Raw genomic sequence first — 16,338 nt, 5'->3', positions numbered from 1 at the left:
GCATGCCACTCCCACGCTTGGTTTTATTGGGCTCTAGGGATGGAACCTGGCTGGGGCTTTATGTATGCTGGGCAGATACTCTGCCCACTGAACTCCGGCCACAGCCCTTTAGAGATTTCTGGAGCCTCCCAAATGTTTATCGCCTGAGTCTTCGCTTTAAGCTCTGGACTCAGTGGTACCCTCGCTGTCTCTAAAAGGCATTTCAAGCTCAAATCGTCTGACACGGAACTTTTCCGATCCTTCCCGGCTTGCCCGCTGCAGCCCGCTCCTTCCCATTGCCTGTTTAATGTGTGACCCCACTGTGCACACAGTCTCCGAAGCCCCAAATCTCAGCTCCTCCTTTTCTTTACGATCTCTACCAAGTGCTTTAATACCTTGCCAGTGCTCCCTTCAAAATATGTTCAGCATTAGGTTCTTATGTTTCTGCCACTCCCACTCTTAGGTCGAAGCTACAGTGTGACCACTCTCGGGCCAGCAGCTGCAGTGTGACCTTCAGCCGGCTCTCATCTTGCCAGGCAGTGCTGATTTCAAGACGCAAATCTGATCATGTTACTTCCTAATGCATTTAGAATGGCTCCAGAGTCCTGGTGGGAGCCCACCCCCTTGGACTCTTCCTGATGTCTCTGATGTCATCTCCTATTCTTGGCCATGCACAGTGTGCTGTAGACACAAAGATCTCTGGATCTCTCAAATACACAGATAAATTTGCCTTGATACCTGGAATGTGTCTCCATCAGCTCAGACACTGCCTCGTCAGAGAAGGCTCTTCTGGTCTACAGTGGCGTCTATACCCGCTGTTTTCTGTGTCTTTCACCTGTGTGTGTTCGTGTCTTCCCAGGAGTGTATCACACATTGGGCCATTTCCTTGCTACATTCTAAGCCCATGTAAACGCAGGCTTTATGTCTTGTTTGCTTCTGTACCCTCTACACAGGCACTCGATACATGTGTAGAATGGATGCTTAGAAAGGGACATAATATCAACTTCAGGCTTAAAACAAAAAAAGCCTCCAATGTAATAAGTACACAGTCTCCCTCATAACTACTGGCATGCACTCTTTTTAAAACCATTGTATCTTGAATTTACTTTCTCATGGTTTGTAAGACCCCGCGGCCTGTATTACTAATTTCTGACCCTGGTCTACTGGATCCCAATTTCTTTTCACCAGTCATAGGACAGGAAGGCATCCCTGGGAATCTCCTGAAGATGGGTGCAGTGAATTCTTGTCACAAGCAGGCCTCACCTGCTCCTGCTTCTCTCTTGTACCTCTACTATCTTTTGGTTCTGGTGGTAAACAGGGGACTTGGAAGATTAGGTATCTATGGTGTTCTAGATTATGGTCCATATAGTAGGTTCAGTGATTTTTTTTTTTTGGTTTTGTGTGACAGGGTTTCTTTGTAGCTTTGCTTTCTTTGTGGAGCCTGTCCTGGAATTTGCTCTGTAGTCAGGCTGGCCTTGAATTCATAGCCTGTCTCTGCCTCCTGTGTGTTGAGATTAAAGGCGTGTGCCACCATAATGATCTTGAAAAAGGTAAAGTAGAATCACTCACTCAGATAATATTAAAGTGTACCGTATCACTGTAGTGCCCAGGACACTGCAGTATGGCAGACGGACAGAAGCATGAATCCACGAAGCAGGACTAAGAACTCAAAAGTAGATCCAAACATATATGTCCACCTGATTTTTTGATAAATGCAAAAGCATTTGTCTTCCATTCTTTTCCTGTTGCTGTGATAAAAATGCACCTGACAATGCACCTGAAGGGAGGGGGAAGGAGGGGGAAGGGAGGGAGAGAGGGCTCATTTTAGCTCACAATCCAAGGTACTGGTCCACTGTGCCCAGGAAGTAAGGACAGCGGGAGCGTGAAGCAGCTGGTCACATTGCCTCTGCAGTCTGAAGACGAGAGCAGTGTGTGTGTGCTGCTCAGTTCCCATCTCCACCTACAGCCCAGAATCCCCTGCCCGGGGAACGGTCCCACCCACAAGTAAGATGGATCTGCTCACTTCAGATAATGGACTCAAGATAATTCCCCTGCACAGGGTGCCCAGGGGCACAGCTGCCAGGTGATTCTAGAGTTCATCAGATTGACAATAACTGTCCGTAAAAGAGAGGTAGAGCTGGGGATAACTCGTGTGACTGTGCCGTGGGGCCCGCTGCTTTATGTCTGTGCCCTAACCTCTATACTTTGGTGCCCTTGCCTTCTTGGCTTTCTATAGGGCAGTAACTGTCCCTCTTGGAACAGGCAGGGCTGGTCTTCATGCTGTCACTTTCTCTGTTTTCCCAGGTGAAGGCATCCTCATCTCTTCAGAGGCCACGGAGCTTCTGGATTTCATAGACAACCAAGGTCAAGTGCACGTGATCCAGAAATACCTCGAGCGCCCTCTGCTCCTTGAGCCCGGCCACCGCAAGTTTGACATTCGGTAATGTTTGCTGTTCACAGCCTTGGTTTCAGTCGCCTTTTCAGAATGTGTTAGGATCTGGTGAGAGGATGAGGTGACCAGCGTTTGGCTGTATCCAGCATGTTGCCACGCCGAGCAGAGCTGGTCCTCTCAACGTTGTTGCTACTTCCCTTTGAGTTCTTCCCTCGAGAAAACGTTACTAAGATTATAGTACCAGTCAAGATGCAGAAAGGCAAACATGTCATACACATACACATATGTTTATGTATATTAACCTCAAACACATCCATAGCCTTCAAAATTGTCTTTCTGAAAGGAACGCAAGTCTCTCATTATTTATGGTGAAAACTTGATTTTGCCTCATCATGGTGCTAATCCCCTTATTATTTTGTCTAATTCACGATTTGCCTTATATGACTTTAGAACCTCCTTTTCTTCACTATCTCATCCCTGCAAAAATTCCAGGTGTGCGCCAGGTGGTTGCACACACAATTAATCCCAGCACAGGAAGCAAAGGCAGGTAGATCTCTTAAAAGGAGATTTCCAGGCCAGCCAGAGCCTCACAATAGGACCCTGTTCCAAAACGAACAGACAAACAATCAAGGTGTGAGATTATGTATACAACTTCAGATCTAAATAAAACCATGTGTTTGCTGGCTTGCAGAAGCTGGGTCCTGGTTGACCATCAGTACAACATCTACCTCTATAGAGAGGGCGTGCTGCGCACGGCTTCAGAACCTTATCATGTCGACAATTTCCAAGATAAGACCTGCCATCTGACCAATCATTGCATCCAGAAAGAGTTCTCCAAGAACTACGGCAAATACGAAGAAGGGAATGAAATGTTCTTTGAGGAGTTCAACCAGTACCTAAGCAGCGCTCTGAACACTACCTTAGAAAGCAGCATTTTGCTGCAGATCAAACACATCATAAGGTGAGTTCATTGGCCCTTTATGATTTATCTGTTTCTTCTTGTGGGAAGGGATTTTTCCACTCACGCTGTCTAATGATGGACCTAACCCACTTACAGTTTTCCCTTATTTTCGTTTTAACATCCGTAGAATCTGTCTGTGGTGATGGCACTTCATTTGTTCTAGATATCGGTAATTTTTTTCTTCTCTCTAGTTTACTTGGATAGATTAAATCTTTTTTTAAAATCAACTTTGGGCCTTATTTGCTGCCTTTTTATTTTGTTTCTTATGATTTTTGTTATCTTCTCCTGTCTGCTCTTTGAGAAATTTGTTTTTCATTTACTGGTTATTCAGGGCGGAAGGCTAGATAATTGATTTGAGATGTTTCTGTTGAAATGACAAATACAAACATTTGTAACATTGAATAAACCATTCAATGTCTCTAAATTTTTTCTGCATTCCGGAGATTATATGAGGTTGTGTTTATATTTTTATCGTAGCAAAATCTTCTTATTTTTACTATTTCTTGCAACCTGCCTTGTGTGATATAAACAGTTTTGTTTATTACCCAGGTGTTTGTGGATTTTCCATAATTTCATTATGATCATGGGGACATTGTACATCTGGTTCCCTTTTATTTATCTGTTTTTATTTTTTGCAGGTGTAGATATGTATGGTATGTGTCTGCATGTGCAGGTGCCTGTGCACACGTGTGGATTCACGTGCGTGCTTGTGTGGGCGGAGGCCAGCCTGTGCCTTAAATGTTGAACCCAGAGCTCACTGATTTCATCTGCTCTAGCTAGACAGCCAGCTGTAGGGATCCTGTCTGTGTATCTTGTATTTAGTAGTATATGTTGTATCTGTATTTACTGCTCCTGATTTATTCCTATTGTCTTTTTGCCTCTTGATTGATTTCCTAGTCTACCTAGAAGTAGTTTTTAGTGTAATATTCTTTATTATAGGTTACAAAACCTAGTGCTTTTAAAAAATGAAATATAATACCCCCAAGTATGGATCAATGAGTTTTTTAAGTTACGCACGTACTCACTAACCATGATCGTACAGATCATGATATATTTATAGTAGGCGCACCTTGATTCCGGCACCTGGTAGACTGAAGCAACAGGACTGGGGACTCCAGGCTAATCTGGGCTATGTAATGAGACCCTGCCTCCAAAATAAATAAACAAATGAAAGGAAAGAAAGAAATTCGGCATCCCCAGAGACGAGTCCTTGGCCAAGGTAGCCTTCCCTTTCCATCTTCACCCCTGCAGTATTCTGTCTGCTTGTCTTAAATGGTGTCACTGGGATTGCACTGTGGCCCCTGCTTTGAGCTCAGCTCTTGCCGACATCATGTCTCTGTATTGATCTACACAGCAGTCGCTATTCCATTGTGTGACTGTTCCAGAGTTTAAGCAGTTGACAGACATCTGGGTTTTATTCCTTATGTTTTATTTTTGTTCACTTGTCGTTTTGTATTTCTTCTTATTTTTTTATGATGTAGACCTATGCTTTGTCTAGAATTATTACTTGTTAGGTTCTCTGGTAGTCATAGGTTGGAGATGGTTAGAATCCCTACTCTGAGAAAATTAAATATGCAGGACTTCAGGCACTGTTTACTTCCTCGCCCCCTGCTGGTCATTCCTTGCAGTGCAGGGGTGCCATTCCTGAGTTGCTGAGGGCTCCTAGCTTTTCTCTTTCCCCAGCCAGCCTCCTGTTGACTCCCACTCCAGCTAAAAAAAGGTGCACTGCCTGCAGCGTCTAACGATGAAGAAGCCCTTTGCTGGGATTATGCCTCCTAACCTCCCAGCAGTTTGGTTTAGTGTGTCAGATCAGATTGCACTGCTTGCTTTTTTATCCCTTTCTTTTTGTTGCCCCGTTTCGTTAAACTTCTGACTTTTTCTTATTTTTAGTATTTCAAATATATTTTAATTAAGAAGAGTCACCTGAGTAAAGTGTACAATCACAAGGACAAACTTCCTCTGTTTACTCAGTATATTTGTAAGATTCAATTTACAAAATTTAGCAGAAAGAAGTTATTCTTTCTGCTATTGAAATCTAATTTAAAACCGGGTGATGGTAGCGCAAGCCTTTAATCCCAGCACTTGGAAGGCAGAGGTAGGAGGATCTCTGTGAGTTTAAGGCCAACCTGGTCTGCAAGAGCTAGTTCAGGACAGACTCCAAAGCTGTAGAGAAACCCTGTCTCGAAAAACAAAAAACAAAAACAAAAAAATTTAATTTTAAAAGTGGTAGTCAGTGCTAATAAGAATTCTGTGCTAGATTTCAATATTTAGTTTGAATACTTGTAATCTTAGGTGTTCCATTAACAGTAGTTGGCAGTAGATCTGGAGCTCACAAGAGAAACCAATGCTGCCCAGCTTTCCTTCTGCAACTCCTGTTTTAGCTGGCATTTCCCAACAAATGCCAGTGCACTTTCCCTGTGGTGAAATCCAGGGTGTGGTCTGGGGAGACGGCTCAGTTGGTGAAGACATTGCTGGGCGAGCCTGAGGAGCCCGAGTTCCGTCCCCAGACTTGAGACTCCAGCGCGGGGCGCGGGCGCACAAACAGGCAGATGTCTGGGGCTCACTGGCTGCCGGTGATACAGAAACAGCCATGGCAACAGCTAGTGACGTCAGCACTGCTGATGGAGATGCGCGGTGGCTTGGTGCCGAGCTGCCCGCAGTGGGGCCCGAGCTGGCAGCTTTGACCTGGAAGAACAGGAGCGAGGCAATGCGTCCCTAACAAGTTCTTTAATACATAGTCAGGAGAATTTATCCATTGAAAACGATAAGTAAGGCGAAACCGATTTTTACGCACGCTTGGTGTAAGATCTTCCAGGCATAGTCGCTGTGTTCCGTCTGCCCCTACCACTGCATTCTCAGCGAGCTCTCCCCCTTTTTACTTCACAGGAGCTGCCTCCTGAGTGTGGAGCCCGCCATCAGCACCAGGCACCTCCCTTACCAGAGCTTCCAGCTCTTTGGCTTCGACTTCATGGTGGACGAGGAGCTGAAGGTCTGGCTCATCGAGGTCAACGGTGCCCCTGCGTGTGCTCAGTAAGCCCGAACCCACCTGTGTTGAACAACTGGAAGTCAGATGTGCACTTTGGGTAGTCGGACAGGTTCACGTATGGACCCCGTGACTGCTGTCAGGGAAGCTGTCACAGTGAGGGCAGTCCTTTAGAGACCTAGCAGAAGGGCTTAGCTGAGCCATTTCCCTGGCTGTCTATGCCACCAGGGTATCAAACAAGACTAAGCTGGGTATGATGAGTGAGACCTGTAATCTCAGCACCAGAGAGGCTGAGGCGGGAGGATCACTGTGGGTTCAAGTCCATCCTGGGTTATAATCAGTGAGTTCCAGGATGGCCTGGGCTATAGAGTGAGATCCTGCCTCCAAGTAATAACAAAAATAATCCCCCACATCCCAAATTGTAAGAGAAATCCTGTTACCGCCATGTTCATGTGGCAGGTCGAATAAGCTGGACCCCATGAGTAAGAGACAGTGAAATTCAAGGGCTTCCCAGGCAGGAGGTGACACAGTATAGCCTGAGCAAGGATGCAAGGCAATAGGGCTCTGTGCAGAGTACAGAGACTGTCCAAAGGGACGTGGGGACCTTGCTTTGTGTTGGGTTGTCTGTGCTTAGATGCTCAGCTGGGGAGACGCTGCCCCCGGAAGCAGGAAGACGTCCTCTTCCTCCTGCCTGGTGTTTTGAGTGAGCTGGACTTCTTGTACAGGCAGCCATGAGGGTATAACTCCCCCTTGATTGTCTGATGTTCTGAAGATGCACTCTTATCATGTCGGGAACCTTCCATGGATCTCGTGTCCACCTCTGAAGCTGAGGTGATTTTCCTATGGTTTAGGAGAAAGCCCCACCCACAGGGGACAGTGTGGACATATGTTAGTTCAGAGGCCAGGCCTTCACCACTCACTTGGAGGCTGGAGTAGATGATGTGCTTGTGTTTTCCAGACCCTGCAGCCAACAGGTGCCCCTTAGGCTCTGCCTGAGCTTCCAGGTCCCACAGTGGGTGTGGGGAAGGGAAAGGACCAGGTGAATATGGTTACAAACTGAGACGAGCTTTCTAGTGGAGAAGAACATCACAGGGGATGACTTAACACACAGTCCTCTCAGGGCGATGGCCGGAACTGAGATCGGAGGAGTGCCCACGAGAGATGCCGAGAGTGGAGTTAGCACGTGCTTTTCTTCAGTTCTCCCTTCAGCACTGACAGCTGTGCCGCCAGTGTTTCTGTTTCTTCCTGCCCCTTCTACCAAAGACCCGGTCCTCCAGAGTGCTCCGCCCCATCCTCCCCGCCTGATGTCTTCCTACCTTCTTCTTCATTTTCCATACCCCCCCCTCTCCTGGGGAGGCTCCATTACCACTGCCTGCATCAATTTTCCAGCTGCTTCTCCACAAAGCCGCACCCCCGCTCCAGTGAGTACGCCCCCCAACCTGGCTTCTCCATGGACCAATCTTTGAATTACAGCATTTTCAGGTGCTACCTTCTCTTTGTCCAGGAAGCATTCCTTGAAATGACAGATACACCGTTAGGACCTAACAGCCCCTTTATGTCCTCATTTCCTTGTGGCAGCTTTGGAGGCGGCTGTCTCCCTCTCGCTGAATCTTTCTTCTCCACTGCTTCTGGTCCCTGTATATCAGATGAGGCTGAGTAGGGGGCTGCAAGCAAGCTGGACTCTCTCTTCCTCACCAAGGACCTCAGGTTCTGGCTCCGGATGGCCTTTGGCTCTCTGCTCAGCCTCAATGTTCATAATAAAGCCGTTGAGTTAATGCCGCTCCTGAACTCTAGACAGCGTCTCCACCTCCCGTCCCCAGATCCTGTGAGGATGTCTGTGGGTCTCCTAGGAAGCACCACCCCCTGTCCTCCTCTCCAGACTCTTCCATGACTGGAGGAAATGGAGGGGATGCCATTTCTCGAGAGCTTGCCTCCTGATCCCAACCCCTCAGTTCACGGGTCCTGTCGACTCTGCCTCCAGCCTCCCATTCCTCAGGTTCTTTGCCAGTCCCATTCCATCGCTGAGGGACGTTCGCAGAGAGCCTCCTTACCAGAATGTCTATTTCTGCACTGCCCCCATAAAATCCTTCCTTCCCAGGACAGCCTGAGTGAGAAAATAGAAGCCACACTTCCCTTCCGCCCGTGCAGCTTCTTCCTTGCCTGCCTCTGCAGCTCTGTCACAGATTCCATTCCCCAGGACAGCTCTTACCTGCCTGTGGTCTTTGCTTTCTGTGGCGTCCCTGCCACCCTCACCACAGCTCCAACTTTCTCTATGCAAAGCCTTACCATTTCTTCCATCACCTCAGTTGCCATCAATCAAAAACTAGTTTTTGTTTTCTTTATGGAATTGTTCACACTCTGATGTCCCAGCCTTGCTTTCCTTGGTCACTTGTGAATCTTTGAGCCTGGCCCTGTGCCTGCCACCCAGTTCTCGGTCTGTATTCTCTGAATGAACAAACTATGCTTCTTGGTTAACAGTGTTTCTCACTCATTTTTTCTCTCTTTAGTGTGTGTGTGTGTGTATGTGTGTGTGTGTGTGTGTGTGTGTGTACGGGGACACATGTGCAACAGCATGTGTGTGAAGGTTAGAGAGCAGCCTTGTAGAGCCAGTCCTCTCTTCCGCCTTTACGTGGGTCCTGGGGACCGAGCTCAGGTTGTCACCCGTACTCTGCAAGTGCCTTTTCCCTCTGTGTGTCTTACCGGTCTGGCCTCTCCTGATTTATAATTGCTTGGGTTTTATCTAAGTAGGGATGCCTTCAGATTGTCTTTCTGTTAGCTATAAGTGTAATGCTTAACTCCAGAGATTTCTTGTTATGCCAGACCTTACATGCCAGCCCAAATTCTTCTAGTGACATGGTTTTATGTGTGGATCCCCTAGGTAGGGTTGAGCTTCAGTGATGGCCTGGTGGCCATGAGACACCTGTGCCACACTAAGTCTTCCTCTGTCACCAGTGTTTAAGATACAGGTTGGCCTGGCCACCTTGACTGGTCTGTGTTTCATTCTTTTGCTCTAGCTCTCCCCATGGGAGACGCTCACAATAGTCATTTATGTGCATGGCGCAGTTTTATGGCTTGTGGTTCTTGGCGAACTAACACCCTTAATGGAAGACGGGCTTCCATGTCTCTGTCCCTTCAGAAATGGGAGCTTAAATCATTTGGCTACTAAACTGTTAAAAAACAGGCCTTGATTGTGTAAACAGAGGGCCTGGGGAGTTGGGCTGGAGAGAGGAAGGAGCAGGACAGATGAGGTTCAGCCATCAGTTAGGGTTCCCTAAGAAAGAAATGGAGGCATGGCTTCCCACAGGTCTTAAAACACGGTGAAATGCAGAGCTGGCTGCCTAGGGGCTAGGGGCGGGAGAGGAAGTTCTGTGATGGGGGAGGCTGCTGGTGGACATGTCGTTGTACAGCAGAGATGGGAACGACGTAAGAGGACCTCCTCCTAGCTGATGGGACACAGCATCTTCTGGGAATTAGAATGGCTAAGACCCTGGGCTAGACTGGGATAGACTGCCCTGGACTCCTGTCCTTGGATTTGGTCTGGATTCTCAACACTCCCTGAGCAAGCTACGGGAAGGGGCAGGGGGCTTCTGCCTGCTCTAAGCCTCAATCTCAAGCAGCTGGCTCTGGGGACTCATGCTGCCCATGGAGTCCCTCAGGGAAATCAGGCAGAGCCTCCCCCGCCCCCAGTGTCTTCTGCTTTGCATTTGTGGTTGTTAATGGTCAGCAGAGGGAAAGCTCTGGGGTGCTGATTGGAACCACAGCACAGGAAACAAAATGGTGGGCTTTCTTGGCCTGGAGGAGGCTAAACCCACTGAGCCTTCTACCTTGGGCCTCGGAGAGTCTACAGCACACTGCCCCGCACTGCCCCGCACTGCCCCGCACTTCCCACACTGCTCCACACTGCCCACACTGCCCCGCACTGCCCCGCACTTCCCACACTGCTCCACACTGCCCACACTGCCCCACACTGCCCCACACTGCCCCACACTGCCCCTCACTGCCCGCACTGGTCCACACTGCCCCACACTGCCCCTCACTGCCCGCACTGGCCCCACACTGGTCCACACTGCCCCACACTGCCCCTCACTGCCCGCACTGGTCCACACTGCCCCACACTGGTCCACACTGCCCCACACTGCCCCTCACTGCCCGCACTGGCCCCACACTGGTCCACACTGCCCCGCACTGCCCACACTGCCCCACACTGGTCCACGCTGCCCCATACTGCCCTGCACTGCCCGCACTGCTCCACACTGCCCACACTGCCCGCACTGCCTCACACTGCCTACACTGCCCGCACTGCTCCACACTGCCCACACTGCCCACACTGCCCCGCACTGGCCCCACACTGCCCGCACTGCCCCACACTGCCCCTCACTGCCCGCACTGCCCCACACTGCCCCACACTGGTCCACACTGCCCCTCACTGCCCGCACTGCCCCACACTGGTCCACACTGCCCCACACTGCCCACACTGGCCCACACTGCCCCACACTGCCCCACACTGCCCCTCACTGCCCGCACTGCCCCACACTGGTCCACACTGCTCCACACTGCCCCACACTGCCCCACACTGGTCCACACTGCCCCACACTGCCCGCACTGCTCCACACTGCCCCACACTGCTCCACACTGCCCCATACTGCCCCACACTGCCCCACACTGCCCGCGCTGCCCCACACTGCCCCTCACTGCCCGCACTGCCCCACACTGGTCCACACTGCCCCACACTGCCCCTCACTGCCCGCACTGCCCCACACTGGTCCACACTGCCCCACACTGGTCCACACTGCCCACACTGCTCCGCACTGCCCCACACTGCCCCACACTGCCCCACACTGCCCGCGCTGCCCCACACTGCCCTACGCCCCGCACTGGCCCTGCACTGCTCCACACTGCTCCACTTTCCACTTCTGCCTATCCTGGTTACCTGAGTTCCTCTGTCTTGTTGGTATAGGCTATGTTCCCATCACGCTACTTCTCTCACACCAGTGTGCACACTCACAATCTTCCTCCACTTCTCTCACACCAGCATGCACACTCAGCCTCCCTCCCCTTCTGTCACACCAGCATGCACACTCACACAGCCTCCCCCCCTCACACTAGCATGCACGCTCAGCCTCTCTCCCCTTCTGTCATACCAGCGTGCACACTCACACAGCCTCCCCCCTCACACTAGCATGCACGCTCAGCCTCTCTCCCCTTCTGTCACACCAGCATGCACGCTCACACAGCCTCCCCCCTCTCACACCAGCATGCACGCTCACACAGCCTCCCCCGTCTCACACCAGCATGCACACTCACACAGCCTCCCCCCCTCACACCAGCATGCACGCTCACACAGCCTCCCCCCTCTCACACCAGCATGCACGCTCACACAGCCTCCCCCCTCTCACACCAGCATGCACGCTCACACAGCCTCCCCCCTCACACTAGCATGCACGCTCACACAGCCTCCCCCCTCACACTAGCATGCACGCTCACACAGCCTCCTCCCTCTCATACCAGCATGCATGCTCACACAGCCTCCCCCCTCTCACACCAGCATGCACGCTCACACAGCCTCCCCCCTCTCACACCAGCATGCACGCTCACACAGCCTCCCTCCCCTTCTCTCACACTAGCATGCACACTCAGCCTCCCTCCCCTTCTCTCACACTAGCATGCACACTCAGCCTCCCTCCCCTTCTGTCACACCAGCATGCACACTCACACAGCCTCCTCCCTCTCACACTAGCATGCACACTCAGCTTCCCTCCCCTTCTCTCACACCAGCATGCACGCTCAGCCTCCCTCCCCTTCTGTCACACCAGCATGCACGCTCAGCCTCCCTCCCCTCCTCTCACACCAGCATGCACACTCACACGGCCTCCCCTCCTCAGACCCCCCCCACCCCCGCTTTTCTAAGCAGTTGCCCACTCTTTGTCTCACTACTCTATTTCCCGGGTCCCATCTTAACTGTCAGTCTCACAGTCTTCGCTTGTGTCCCTTCTCACATAAGAGGTGGGGATTTTCCTGGACGATGTCCACCTCTCCACATACTCCATCACGGACAGACAAGGTAGGGCTCGTGACGCTCCTGAAACTGCCTTCTCCGCTAGTCAGCAGGAGTTGTTGGTTTTATTCCCATCAAGGCCTTTTTAAAATACATAAATACCACCTTACGTGTTTCGTCAGTGTGCAGAGCCTCTTGTTGGTACTTTACTTACAGAGTCAAGTTTTACCAAGGTGTCATATGATGGTATTTCTAGGGCAGAGCCTCATTGAAATCCACCTGCCCTTGACACACACACCATAGCCAGCTTTGACTTTTCTCTTGCACTTTGACGAGCACCCTCAGTGATATCTTTAACAATTTATTTCAGGAAGCTCTATGCAGAACTGTGCCAGGGAATCGTGGACATAGCCATATCCAGCGTCTTCCCACCCCCGGACACGGAGCAGGTGCCACAGCCGGCTGCGTTCATCAAGCTGTGAAGGACCGGGAGGTACAGAGCCGCTTGGGAAATGTGTGGAATCCTGCTCTGGAGGACCGTGAGATGACCGGACTGCTCCTTATCAAGCATGCTGGGGAACGGATGTGCAGAAGAGCGCGTGAAGGGAAGGCAGCTGCGGGAGAGCAGGTGGTGCTGCGGAAACCTTAGGAAGCTGAAGGAGTCACTGAGAGGGAGAACCAAACACTTTTCCAAAGGGCCGGAACCAGGGATTTGGTTATGGTGTGATCTCAGCCTTTGAACAGTCTCTGGCCTTGGGTGGTACAGAGAGCAGAGCTCTCTCCTCCCCAGGATGCAGCCCAGAGACTTCTGAGTGGTGTCCGCACCACCTGCTGCAGCTTTAGTGCCTTAGCACTGTGTCCAGTGCAGCCTCATTGGACACAGACTGGACCTTAAAGCATGAGGTTGCCACATGTTCCCTGCACATCCCCTCTGCGACACTATGTCCCACCAAACTCTGGATGAGCATGCAGCATAGTCCATGCTGTTCACTGGCCCATCAGTGACGGCCTCTTGCTTGTCACCTTCCTGGTGGCCTGTGAGTGAGCACCTGTCAGGGGTCCTGTGGGCACCAAACAGTGTATTTTGCTCACTGCATGTTTTAGAAACAAAAGCACCAGGCCTGATGAATCTGCAAGCATCAATAAGCATGAGAGAGAAAGAGAGAAAGAAAAAAACAAATCATGATATCTTACTTTACTTCACGGTGTGGGTGGGTGGGAGTCTCCGAAGTATCATGAGCCTCAGTTATCTTTGATTTATCGGAATTCTGAATGCAGCTTTGCAATTTCTCTTTCTGTCACCCCCTCCCCACCTTTGTACCGTTGTAACAATCCTCTCTGGGAGTCAGGGAAGGTAGAATTCCATTCCCCATCCTCCTCACCTTGTAGCTCTCCCCATATCTGTCCTCCTCGGCTCCAAGGGCCTGGAGGCCCAGGTCCATTCCAGAAAGAGCCCTGTCTGTTTAAGCATGTAGGTAACAGGGGAGATGCCTTCTGAATGAGGGTGTGTCCTGCCTGAGTGAGAAAGAAGTTTTTTGGAGCTTTTCATAGTTTCCCGTGTCAACAGAAGTGTACCACGAGATGGGTTTCCATATCACACATCCATGCCTATCTTACAGGCTCCTCGGGAGCCCACTCCGAATCAAGGGAAGATGTCACGTGTGTTCAGTATGAGCTGAGTCGATAGGCTCTCTCTCACTGTCCTGGAAACCACAGCAGGCAGCAGAAGCTCCCTTCTCCCCGGAGCGGCGTGTGTTTCTTCTGGTGTGTGCTGCTTCCTGTGCATCTCCTTGGTGTGCTCTGCAGTCAGGCGAGACTGTGCAAAAGAGCTGGAGAAGCGTCTCTTCCTCAGATAGAGTGAGAGGTGGGACTTACGGTGAGGAAAGGGACGATGAGATTATTAATTACATGTATCCTTGCGTGGCACAATGCCTTATGTGTAAGTAGAGAAAGCCCCAGCTCATGAGAATCTGGGATTAGAGGGTCAAGAGGTGCCATGGTTGCCTAGAATATGGTTAAAGTTGGCACCCAGAGCGAAGTAAAACATTTGCTATTAAGACAGTTATTGAGGCCCAGCACAGCTGATGGGTTAGCGCTGAGGAACTTCTGAGAAGGCAGAGAGGTTAGCCATGTATGGGGAAGATGCATTCTCCCTGGGAGAGTAGAGGGTGCTGGGCCCTTGGCTAGTCCAGGTGGGCCAGCGATGGAGAAAGCAAGGTGGTCCGTGTATGTTCTTAGACCCAAATCACAGGGTAATTTAAAGTGTTTGCCTGTTATGGGGACAGAGTTGGCAAAGCAGATGTCATTGAGTCCTTATGAGCCCTGACAGGTTTTGTCAAAAACCTGAACAAATCCGTAACATCTGTATAAGGGGAAATGGGAAGGGTTGAGTCCATCCCTCACATAGCTTCAACTATTTATGCATTCACTTCCCACCGAGTAGGAAGGTTGGCTCTGAACTGTTTCATGCCATTCCATGGTGTCATTGGCACAGACAGTCATGTCTGGCTCCCTGGTAAGTCCTCATGGTTAGTTGGTGTAAGTGCCCATTGCTGGGGGAGGGGGTTATTTATTTGGAGATATTGATTCCACTCCTGACTCTGTCATCTGACTGCACAATGTCACACGAGCCAAATAACCTCGCTGTGCCTTAGCTTCTTATCTCATGGAGGAGACGTCCCCTGGCCCAGGGACAACCTCAAGGGCCTTTGGTCCAAGGTTCTCAGTGACGACTACATGCTATAGATTCCCATGGAGTTCAAAAGTCGATGACCCTTCACACCTGTGGCTGACTGAATGAGAACCTCGGGGAACACTATGTCTTGAGGTGCCTTGAACCATTCTTTGGGAAGCAGGAGAAACACATTATTACCTTGGAAGAATTACTTAAGAATGAAGGCTCAAAAAAAAATACTCTCTGAAGAAAACAATTCTGTTAGAACAATCAAATATTGACATAAATATTTGTAGTGTAAGGTATTGGCCAAGCAGTTTCTCAGTTTGCTTCTCATCAAGGCATCTGGAAAATCAAACAGGCTTTCGTTTATACAAGCAGTTTATTAAGTCCTCAATAGCAAACGTAAACAGACACGAACCAATAAATCTAATGCTATATATCAGTTATTCGTTAATTATGGGAGAAAAGCCCCTCCCCTCACACTTGACTTCAACGGCAATTATAAAGTCCATTTTGCCAAGAATATCTAAGTGCCTCTGTTGTGAGATAGAGAGGAGCAGGAGCTCGCATGCACACCAGCTGATGGTGAGCATCTACAGCTCTTTGGAATGACACTCGCATGCACGGGACGTTGGGGAGCACTGGAAACGGCTGGGATCCACGGATCCACAGTGTCAATGATGCTATAAAGTGTTTTATGAGCAGTTGTGGTTGTGTTCATGGGTGCGGCAGAGAGGGGATCCATGAACAGAAAATGACAGGTGCCAAAGTAGGTTGCATGTGGCATGTGGGTGCTGTCTTGAGGATTCAGTGGTTGATGTATGTGCCTCCAATCCTGGACACAGAACCTGCACCTCAGAGGAAATGATTTTTGACATAAGGCAACTATATGAATGTTTTCAATGCCTGGAGCATTAAAGTAAAGAAAAGCTATTTCAAGTGTTTTTGTGTCCTTGGGTTTTACTGTGGGTGTTGGCTAGCCTTGGCTATCACTGGTTAGCTCAATCTACGGTACCACCCAGAGGAAGGCAGAACTTTTTCTGTAAGCATAAGACGCAGATACCCTGGCCTCTTGTGAGCCATCTGGAGCCTCTCTGGCATAGCCTTGTTCTTTCCCCAACTCTGAAAGTGGATGAATGTAATTCTAAGCTTACCTACCAGACAGAGCCAAGCCAGATATGGCCACAGTTTCCTAACCAATGCTGTTTATTACAGAGGTCATCAGCTGCCGGGCTCCAGTCTGTCCTCGCCTGTTTTTATGAATGGTCAAGCAGGCCAGTGGTTGCGAAGGAGACGTTGGGGGGAGGGGGGAGTTCAGAGCTGGATGGGGCCTCTACGGTGAAGCTGTTTG

The 16,338-nt window shown here is 50.0% G+C and overlaps 1 protein-coding gene across 1 annotated transcript in view; it reads left to right on the top strand.

The window, feature by feature from the left end:
* Ttl (tubulin tyrosine ligase) overlaps positions 1–15,945 on the top strand; it is a 31,775-nt gene extending 15,830 nt beyond the window's left edge. Inside the window, exons 4-7 of the mRNA XM_041670793.1 lie at positions 2,284–2,419; positions 3,063–3,332; positions 6,219–6,362; positions 12,681–15,945. Of these exons, the coding sequence (XP_041526727.1) occupies positions 2,284–2,419; positions 3,063–3,332; positions 6,219–6,362; positions 12,681–12,792 (662 nt within the window). The 3' untranslated portion in view covers positions 12,793–15,945. The remainder of the gene's footprint in view (positions 1–2,283; positions 2,420–3,062; positions 3,333–6,218; positions 6,363–12,680) is intronic.
* The last annotated feature ends 393 nt before the right edge of the window (positions 15,946–16,338 follow it).

The sequence above is a fragment of the Microtus oregoni genome, unplaced genomic scaffold, assembly GCF_018167655.1.
Source record: "Microtus oregoni isolate MIOR12 unplaced genomic scaffold, Mior012 000020F_ref0000438, whole genome shotgun sequence".
Lineage (NCBI taxonomy): Eukaryota > Metazoa > Chordata > Mammalia > Rodentia > Cricetidae > Microtus > Microtus oregoni.
The sequence above is the reverse complement of the archived record's forward strand: the minus strand, read 5'-3'. Positions and strand labels throughout refer to the sequence as shown.